Genomic DNA, 9,899 nt, shown 5'->3' on the forward strand with positions numbered 1-9,899 from the left:
TAGTTTATCCCGTTTTTGCTGATTCTAGATCTTGTACTTTAACTTTCATATTCGATTCAACTCTTGGTCTCCTGATAATGGGATTCATTATGGAAAATAAGTAAAAGCTGAGAAGTTATGTGCTCTAGACCTTAAAGGTTAATTATTAAACAATCAAATCATAATTTTCTACTCAAGTTTTTTATCTTTCGGATTGTACAAAGTTTTTGGTTAAAATTGAAAATTAAATATAATAATATCCCGTAATTAGGAACACTTTTTTGTTTTTTGTTTTTATGGGTTTTCCAATTGTTTTATATATTAGATTGAGAACCCAAATTGAAGGCCCGGGACCTATTTGCCTTGAATAAATGGAACACATTGTTTTTGGTTTTCCAATGGTTTAAACCGTTGAACATTGAGTTGCAGGGAAAGTAACGAAAGAGTGATAAAAATACTGTTAAATTTCATGGTAAATAGACGATACAATTTGGTCCGTGTGTTGGCCGTCTAACATCAGACTGATTTGCTAATCTAATCATCAAATATTCCAACAATTTAAACAAAGTCAATTCAGAAAATTGACGCAAGTGATGAATAATACTCTAATAAATCAGACTCGTAGCTCGAGTTGAGCTCCTCAAGTACATTTCCCTCCCTGTGAATCCGGTCACCCTCTCGTGACAGATTTTAGGCCATCAGAGGGGTCTAGTGTGGTGCCCACTAGCTCGACCACAAAGAAGAGCATTCCTTGGAATAGGATACTCGTCCCTCCATGAAGTCGACGGGGTGTAAACCCTTAAGTAGAATTGCTGACCCAAGTACTGCCTTGCCCAGTTCTCCGATCTTATGTTCCACATTCCCACATTGTCCAGAGGTATGTATATTGCAGTCCAAGATTTCGGGTAGACCTATAATTAGAATAACATTCTTAGTTAAACAAAAACATAACAATCTAGGTTTGCATTGCATTTTAGTGAGTCTCTTATTATCGTGTAAAGCCATTTCCACAACCTGAGTCGTACAGCGGGCAACCGTGTCTCTCAGATTGTATCCTGTCCTACTTGCAGGAGTCCACTGTCCACCATCCATTCTGTTCACAGATTTAGCAAAAAGCGAATATAACATCGTGAAAGAATAATTATGTTATTGTGAATGTGACTCATATAGAGTGGAACACGTATCTACTAGAATAAATAGGCCGAGGTCTGTGTGGAGCATAATGGAGTGTGGGGGGCATAGCGCACCGAAAAGTTACTCACCCAACAACGAAGAAAGAATATCCATCAATGTGCCAAGACTGGACAGTATCCTCCCAATTTTGGAACACAATCTCAGCAAAAGATCGATAATCAGCATGCATGACAGAAGTTGCAAGATATCCTCCATTTCCCCCAGAAGGTCTGTCGGGGATGCTTCCAACGCTGAAGACTCCTCCGATCTTGAAGTAGTCGGCCAACTTTAAGGGAGTATCTGGTGAAACATATGATACGCCGTTGACAGCATATCTCAGTTTCCCATTTATATATGGAGCAGAGTTAGCAAGAACAATGGTCCTAGAAGGCTTGATCATTCCATAGTGGTACGAGCCTTGAGGATTAGGTCTAGGTCCACTTGCTGTAAGATTCCAACTGATTTCAGAATCAACAAATTAAGTAAAATTAGAAATGATCCTTGCTTTATTAGCATCCATTAGAAGAATTTAGAGGCAATTTCAATTACCGTATTGATCTGGCCTGGTTCAAAGACAAAGCAATCTCAGTCGTGGGTCCACCAGGGGGAGGACCGAAAACTTTAGTAAATGAGTTACTGTAATGGAGAACAGCAGTGGTCGTGAGCACTTTCGAGGTGAAGCGCGAGGAAACTACAATGTAATAATCCTTTGCCGGCTGGTTGGCTGTGACCAAGACTGAATAAGACTGCCCTAAATGGATGTCAAGGGAAGAGTACGTATTCTGGAGCGTGTGAGATCCTTCTACCTCAACTAGTTTCATTGTGTGTCCTTGGATTCTGAAGTTAATGGAAGTTGTAAGTCCAACATTCGATATCCTGAACCTGTAGGTTTTGCCTGCAGAAAAATATCGAGTGGATGAGGAAAAGACACATGTATATAATAATAATAATAATAATAATAATAATAATAATAATAATAATAATAATAAGTTTAACTAGATCGCTTGTTTAAGAAATTGGGTCGCCTACTAACCTTGATCAACTGTAAATGTGTATCCATTCCATCCACGACCATTGATTAGAAGGCCATCGGGGAAGGGGAGATTGTGACCGGTATCCAAGAAGTACTTCAGTTGCTGCAAAAACAAAAGCAGCGCATAGCAAATTAGATTGCACATTAATGAGATCAAATTACTGTAAAATCTTTATGCACATTTGGTAAGGACTGGAGAGCACAGGGACACTGTTTGACAAAGAGTTTGATAAAAGTTATAGCAAATGTTGATAAAAATTGGTAAAATGCATGGTTTTAAAGTTGATAAAAGTTTTGGGTCCCATGTCGTTTGACTAGTTAAAAAGTCGACAAATTTTTGGCAATGTTTTATCAAACATGCACTAAGTAAGAAAAATAAGCTAATCGGTATGATATACCGGATAAGCACTTAGTACTAAATAAGAAAGATAAGCTACTCAATATGCATAACAAAAATATAAGCTTTATCAAAAACTTATTTTCAATCACACATTCTCCAATAAAATAATTTTACACGTAAATCGAAAACTCTTTCTACACATTCTCCAAAAAGCACTATTCCAAAATACATTTTTTCCCCAAAATGAGGCTCAAACAAGGGCTTAATGTTCCATAATATGCTTACCCTTTGATTTCTCTTGAACCAATCCCCAGCAAGGATGGCATAATCCCCAGCAGGAGGAGGGAAAGGCACTGGAATTCGAGGGCGGCTAGAAATTTTGACGCTACCATACCCTCCGGCAGCCTTATGGAGTGCAAGCGATGGAAAGTAGAAATAGGTGCCTATCTGGTCCTTCACTTGAAGGACATAAGTGAAGTTTTTCCTTGGCGGAATCGGACAGTTGGTACCATAAACTCCGTCCTGCCAAGAGTTCCTCCTCTGCTGTAAGCCATTCCTGAAAAACAATGGTGATTCAAACATCAACTACATATAACCATAGGCCTCAACATGATTAAAACGCTGATTATAGCATCCTTCCATGCTCTTTGCTCCACAGATTTGCATCTAATCGTCTACATGTGACCAAACTACGAGTATATATGTCAGTGTTCTACTCCCATGTCCGAACTAGATCTTTAACATGACAAAATTTCATTCAAACTATATACTACTGTTGTAATATGTGACTCATATAGAGTTGTTATGGAATTATGCATCAATTTAGGTTTATATTTATTCTTTACATATACAACACATATATATATGGTAGGTGCATAAGTTTAAAATTATTTCTTATTTTGATAGGATTGTTTCCTTATAAGAAACATCCTTTCGATGTATATATATATATATATATATATATATATATATATATATATATATAACACACCTTTATGAATTAAGATATGGAATAAGTTATTCTTCCAAAATCAACATGGTATCAAAGCCTAATTCAAGAAATTAAGGTTTGTGATTTTTTTGAAAAATTCGTGGGACTGGTCTCGATTGTGAAAGAGGTTGGGGCCGGCATTTTCCAGGTTAGACAGAGACTTACCTGGGGTCACTTCTTGGTGGTTAACGATCAGAAGCATAGCGGCAGAAATTGGTTTACACCGAGCGTTCCGCGACTTCTTGTGATTCCAACTCGGGTTCTTTCTAGCTCGACAGTCCGTCTCCAATAACCCATTGCATGTGGCGAGTGTTTGGTGTGACAGAACATCTAAGCATCTGGCCTCGTCGTTTTCCTTGACTTCTCTGCTTCATCGTTTCCTCTTCTCCTTCCGGTGGTTGAGTCGAGTGCAGAGTGGACTGTGTTTGTTTGGACTGCAAACGAGTTGCTAGTTTGGGCTGAGGCGGGTCAGTTTCATTTTATTTTGGTTGAATTGATTTATTTTGTTTTGTTTGAGCTGCGTTTTACTGGACGTGCATTATTGTTGAATTAATATTATTATTAAAGTGGTTTGGAGTTTATTTTGTGTTCCTTTTGGTTCTCTGATAATCAATGGCGGATGGTGATGAAAAATGATGAATGAAATCACAGTAACCCCATCTGCAAAAATCATAGAAATAAAGTTAATGGGTAGTAGAAATTATGCTCAATGGAAGAGAATTTTCCGTAGGTATGTATCAAGTTTAGATTTGGGCAACCATTTGACTGATGACCCACCTCCACATTTTAATACTAATCCGAGGATTCGAAAAAAATGGTTGATGGATGATGATAAACTCTTTAATCAGATTCAGAATACCCTTGACTGACAGTTGATGATGTTATTAATCATTGTGATATTGTGAAAGAACTATGGGACTATCTAGAGTTTATGTATACTAGAAAACATGATGTATCACATATTCATGAACTAATGCTAAAAATTTATCCGACTAAGCAAGTAAAATGAGTATTTGAAGAAAAGCAAGCCATGTTTCCTATTATTAGTGATGTGAAGAAGATGCAAGAACAAGAAGCGCAGATTGTGGTTCAATGTTTTCTTGCAGGATTGGGTCCTGAATATGAGGTGACTCGTACTCAGTTACTTACCAATGAGACACTAACTTCGTTGAGTGATATATAAGCTCGTCTCCTTCGGGTATGCAAGGACAATGACAAGGAGCAAGGTATAGTACCAAATGAGACGGTAGCTCTAGTTGGCACAAATTCAAAATTAAATAACAATTACAATAATAAAGGAGGAGAAGGAGGTAGTCGAGATAAAATTTCTAGCGGTGGTTCTAGTGGTTGTTATTATTGTGGAGTGCAATGACATATTAGAAGGAACCGTTAGCAAATTGAATGGTAAACCAGCAAAGAACACAAGTCAGACTTCCATGAGAAAGTTTGTAAATGTTGCCGTTCAAGATGGTCTTTTACCTACACCTTCTACTCAGCCTCAAATTACAATTCCAGCGGATGAATATGTCCGCCTTACACAATTTTACGCCTCTCAATAGCCTCTTACACCTTCTACTTTCACTTCCACTTTAGCTAACATAGGTAATTCTATAGTGTGTCTTTCTACCACATCCCATAATTGGGTCATTGATTCCGATGCCACAGATCATATGACTGGGAATACAGATATACTTTCATCACTTCAATACTCTTCCTCAAACTACAATTCCAGCGAATGAATATGCCCCTTTACACAATTTTACGCTTCTCAATAGCCTCTTACACCTTCTACTTTCACTTCCACTTTAGCCGACACAGGTAATTCTATAGTATGTCTTTCTACCACATCCCATAATTGGGTCATTGATTCTGATGCCATAGATCATCTGACCGGGAATACAGATATACTTTCATCACTTCAATACTCTGGGTCTACAACTCCTCTTGTTGATGTGGGATTGCACATCCAACAAACTCTCTACCAATGCCATCCATTTTATGTTTACCTAAGTTTCCTTTCAATTTTCTATCTGTGAGTCAAATTACTAAATCCCTTGATTGTAGTGTTCTTTTCTTTCGGGACGAAGCAGATTATTGGTAGAGGGCATGAGCTCAATGGCTTATATGTGCTAGATTCTTCCCCTATACTGCTGCCAAGATCGACTACATGCACTAGTACTTCTTCTCTTCTGCAGCTCCATTGTCGCTTCGGTCATCCTTCTCTCCCTGTTTTGAAGCACTTATGTCCTAAACTTAGTCAAGTGTCTCAATTAAATTGTGAGTCGTGTTAATTAACAAAATATTATAGAATGTCATATTCTCCTAGAATGAATAAACGGGTTGTGTCTCCTTTTGATTTAATACATTCAGCTATTTTATCCAAGTCTAATTTTCGTTATTTTGTTACTTTTGTGGATGATCGTTCTCGTGTTACTTAATTATATCTTATGAAAAATCGTTCTAAACTATTCTCAATTTTTAGATTAAAACTCTATTTGACAAATCTATACATATCTTAAGGAGTGATAATGCCAAGGAGTATTTCTCATCGACATTTACTTCCTTTCTTTTTACAAAATGGCATTATTCATCAATCTTCATGTATTGTTACTACACAACAAAATAGAGTGGCAGAACGAAAGAATCGTTATTTATTATAAGTCGCACAAGCTCTCCTTTTTCATATGAAAGTTTCAGAAGAATTTTGGACAGATGTAGTCTCTACTGCGTGTTAATCGATCGTATGCCTTCATCTATCTTAGATAGTAAAATCCCTTATTCCATTCTATTTCCCTCTCAAACTCTTTTCTCTCTTGCTCCTAGAATATTTGGGTACATTTGCTTTGTTCAAGATATGAGATCTCAAGTTTTCAAACTTGATCCTAGATATTTTTGGGTTATTCTCGGCATCAAAAAGGTTATCGATGCTTTTCTCCCTCCTAAGAACGATACTTAGTGTCTGCTGATGTCACTTTTTTTTTCAATCCACCCCTTTTTCTAGTACTGCTGTGTCCTCTAATCCATCTTCTATTGAGTCTGGGAATGACTTCCTTATTTACACTGTGACTACACCAGTGTTAGCAGTGTCTTCTCGCCCTCCTATTCGAAGTGTTTACACTCGTCGTGCAGCAATCTTTGGGGGCACCTGATAATGGCCATGACTTGCCTCGTCTCCCTGCTACTTCGCCTTAGGATTTGTCACCCCCTCGGGATCCTACTCTTGATCTTCCCATTGCTCTCAGGTAAACAATCAAGTACTTATCCTATCTCTTCTTTTGTTTCTTACCATACATTGTCACCATCTTCCAAATCTTCCATTGCTTCCTTAAAGCATGTGTCCATAACAAAATCTATCTCCGAGGCTTTATCCCATAGTGGCTAGCGAATAGCCATGCAAGACGAAATGTTAGCACTAGAACATAATCACACAAGGAAATTGGTTATTTTACACCTCAATAAAAAGGCAATTGGATGTAAATTGGTGATTATATTGAAGATGAATCCTGATGGATCTGTTACTCGATTGAAGGCTCGTTTGGTTGCCAAGAGGTATGCTCAAACTTATGGTATGGATTATTCTGAGACTTTCTCTCCTGTTATTAAACTAGCTTCTGTTAGGTTGTTCATTTCTCTTACTACTACCTATCATTGGCCGTTTTACCAACTGGATGTTAAAAATGTATTTCTCCATGAGATTGGTACGAAGAAGTTTACATGGAGCAATCACCAGAGTTTGTTGCTCAGGGAGAGTCAGGGAAGGTATGCAAACTACAAAAGTCATTACATGATCTGAAACAATCACCTCATGCCTGGTTTGGAAAATTTAGTGAGGTTGTGATTGAATATGTTTGAAAAGAAGTACATATGATCACTCAGTATTCTTTAAACAGTCTACAGTTGGGTGCATTTTGTTAGTTGTATATGTTGATGATACTGTGATTACTGATAGTGATAGCAGTGGCATAAATATGCTAAAGGTTTTCCTAGGCACAAGATTTCAAACAAAGGAGCTAGGTCCTTTGAAATATTTCTTAGAGATAGAGATATCTCAAAGTAGTAAAGGAAATTTTCTATCTCAAAGGAAATATGCTCTGGACCTAATGGATGAGACAGGTTTAGCTGAAGCAAAACCTGGTGATGCCCCTATAATACCAAGTGTGAAACTCGGAGCAAAAGATGGAAATGTGTTTGTCGATGCAGACAAGTTGATGTAGGATGAATGAGAAAAAAAGAAGAAGGAACGGGTAGGAGAAACAGAGAGAAGGGAGAAGAGGAGAAAAAAACCAGGGGAAGAGAGGGGAGGGAGAAAACGGCTGCAAGCCACCAAAAATATTTCAATTCTAATTCATCATCAACTGTCTCAAATGAGAAACAAAACAGAAATAAATAGCAAAACACAAACCCTAAAGAGAAGGGCTTGGGCCAAACCCACTAAACAAGCCCAATAACAGAAATATAAATAATAATCCAACTAGAATATAACTAATAGTCCAAAAAGAAAATAAATAGTAAATGGAAGAAAATAAATAGTAAATGGATGTCTGCATCAACTCTCCCGGGGTGGGAGAAAAACTCGACCCCGTCGAGTGGATAAATCAAAATGTTGCAATGAATCTGATGCTAAAGGCTCCAAGTTATGCCATGGGGGACGATCTCTCTGACGAACCAAATATCGAAATTCCACAAATGGTGACGATGCCAATTGCAAATTACCCGCAAAAACATGAGCTGACCAAGATAACTTAGGCGAGTGAGAATTTTGCTGACTCTTATAAAGCTCCAATAAATTTGGCTCACACTGCTGAAGTCTCTCTTTGGGAATCCATGTGCCGTCAGAATCAAGTCGATCCATCCAACGAACAAGAAAGTTTTGAATCTCTCTATTATTGGTCAACACAAGCTGTTCATCCAAAATAACATCAATTTTATTTTTGTGTGCTGTGATAGGTGAGATTGAAGCAGACATGGCAAAAGAGTCAGTGTGGGAATTCTTATGTGGGAGTAGAAACGGGTCATCAGAAGGGCTAAAATAGCCGTTGTAAGCATCGAAGTCCGTAACAAATAAAATAGGGTGGTGGTCATAATGTGATAAAAGGTCATTGACATAGGCATTTTGACCAACATGCCTTGAAATTTTAAAAAGACCAGCATTACACGCTTGCAATATAACATAATCCCCAATATTAAATTCAAAGTATTGTTTATGTCAAACAACTTGAGGTTTATATAATGCTTTACTTGCTTCAAATTGTTTATTGATCTTAATATGCAAGCTATGAAAATGTGATACAACTACCTCAACTGACATAGACACACAAGCATGTGGGTGCATGAGAATAAGGTCTAGAGGTTTCAAAGGTTCACAACCAAGAATAATTTCAAAGGGTTTTAGACCTAAACACCAGTTCACTGGATCGTTATATGCAATTTGAACAATTGGAGGGATCAAGTCCAAATTCCTAAGATTTTTCTGGACTAGAGACTGTAATAAATTGTCAGGATTTTGGTTAGCACTTTTGTTTTGACCATCAATTTGAGGTTGGTCAGTGGTGGATAATTTTGCCTTAGTGTTAACCACAAGTGACTGGATTTTCCAAGGGTGACTGGTGACATCATCAAGCTCTTTAACTTGGGTAAGGGTCCACAGGCGACTGGATTCTCCAAGGGTGGCCAGTGAAATCATCAAACTCTTTGAGTTGTGCAAGGGTATGACATATAACATGTGACCGAGAGTTGTCAGAAACAAGGGGTATAGTATCTAAAGTCTCGGGAAGAGTCTGGAGTCCACCTAAAGAAGTGTCCTCACTATTATCCAAGTCATCAAAATCTTCAAGTTTAGGTTCATAGACTAGATCTTCTAACGGCTCCTCTATTACATTCTTTCGTTCTTTCATGACTAGGGTTCGATTAGGACATTTAGAAGAAATGTGACCAAAGTCTTTACAGTTGACGCACAACAAGTGAGAAGAAGACTTTGGAGTTTCAGAAATTCTACCCTGATTTTTCAAAATTGGAGAACCATTAGAAGGGGGAGGTCCTAGAAGGGACTTAACGGGAGGAGGTGGAGCCAATGAAGCCAAATGATGATTATCAAAATTTTTACCCTTATTTTTCAAAATTGGAGGAATATCAGACGGGGGAGGACCTAGAAGGGACTTAACGGGAGGAATTGGAGCCAATGACACCGAAAAATGATTGTCCATATGCTTTCTACATGGAAAAGAAGATCTTGGACTATCACGACCTTTACAATTATTTTTCCAAATAGGAGGAACATTAGACAGAGAAGGCTTCATAATAGACTTATGACAAGTACACTAATGGGATGGGTGAACGACGATGACCACGTCTTTCATATGGAGTACTAATAATCAACTCATAAT

At 37.9% G+C, this 9,899-nt stretch overlaps 2 protein-coding genes across 2 annotated transcripts in view; both read right to left on the reverse strand.

Annotated features, from left to right (window-relative positions):
• Nucleotides 1-425: 425 nt before the first annotated feature.
• Nucleotides 426-9,899, reverse strand: part of LOC111395973 (L-ascorbate oxidase homolog) — a 13,900-nt gene continuing 4,426 nt past the window's right edge. The window contains exons 3-8 of the mRNA XM_023022210.1: nt 2,811-3,081; nt 2,186-2,288; nt 1,702-2,047; nt 1,242-1,610; nt 994-1,072; nt 426-890 (exon numbers count right to left, since the gene is read on the reverse strand). Coding sequence (XP_022877978.1) covers nt 678-890; nt 994-1,072; nt 1,242-1,610; nt 1,702-2,047; nt 2,186-2,288; nt 2,811-3,081 — 1,381 coding nt within the window. The 3' untranslated portion in view covers nt 426-677. The remainder of the gene's footprint in view (nt 891-993; nt 1,073-1,241; nt 1,611-1,701; nt 2,048-2,185; nt 2,289-2,810; nt 3,082-9,899) is intronic.
• On the reverse strand, nt 8,708-9,888 carry LOC111395974. Its single transcript, XM_023022211.1, has 2 exons — nt 9,223-9,888; nt 8,708-9,155 (listed from the first exon to the last, which is right to left on the reverse strand). The coding sequence occupies exons 1-2, from the start codon at nt 9,810-9,812 to the stop codon at nt 8,723-8,725; spliced, it is 1,023 nt and encodes a 340-aa protein (XP_022877979.1). The 5' UTR covers nt 9,813-9,888; the 3' UTR covers nt 8,708-8,722.

This window comes from Olea europaea, chromosome 6, assembly GCF_002742605.1.
Source record: "Olea europaea var. sylvestris chromosome 6, O_europaea_v1, whole genome shotgun sequence".
Classification (NCBI taxonomy): Eukaryota; Viridiplantae; Streptophyta; class Magnoliopsida; order Lamiales; family Oleaceae; genus Olea; species Olea europaea.

Coding starts and splice junctions, on each gene's coding strand:
- LOC111395974 (XM_023022211.1), bottom strand. CDS start 9,812: ATGAAGCCTTCTCTGTCTAATGTTCCTCCTATTTGGAAAAATAATTGT. Junction 9,156..9,222: donor TCACATGTTATATGTCATAC/CCTTGCACAACT, acceptor TCGCCTGTGGAC/CCTTACCCAAGTTAAAGAGC.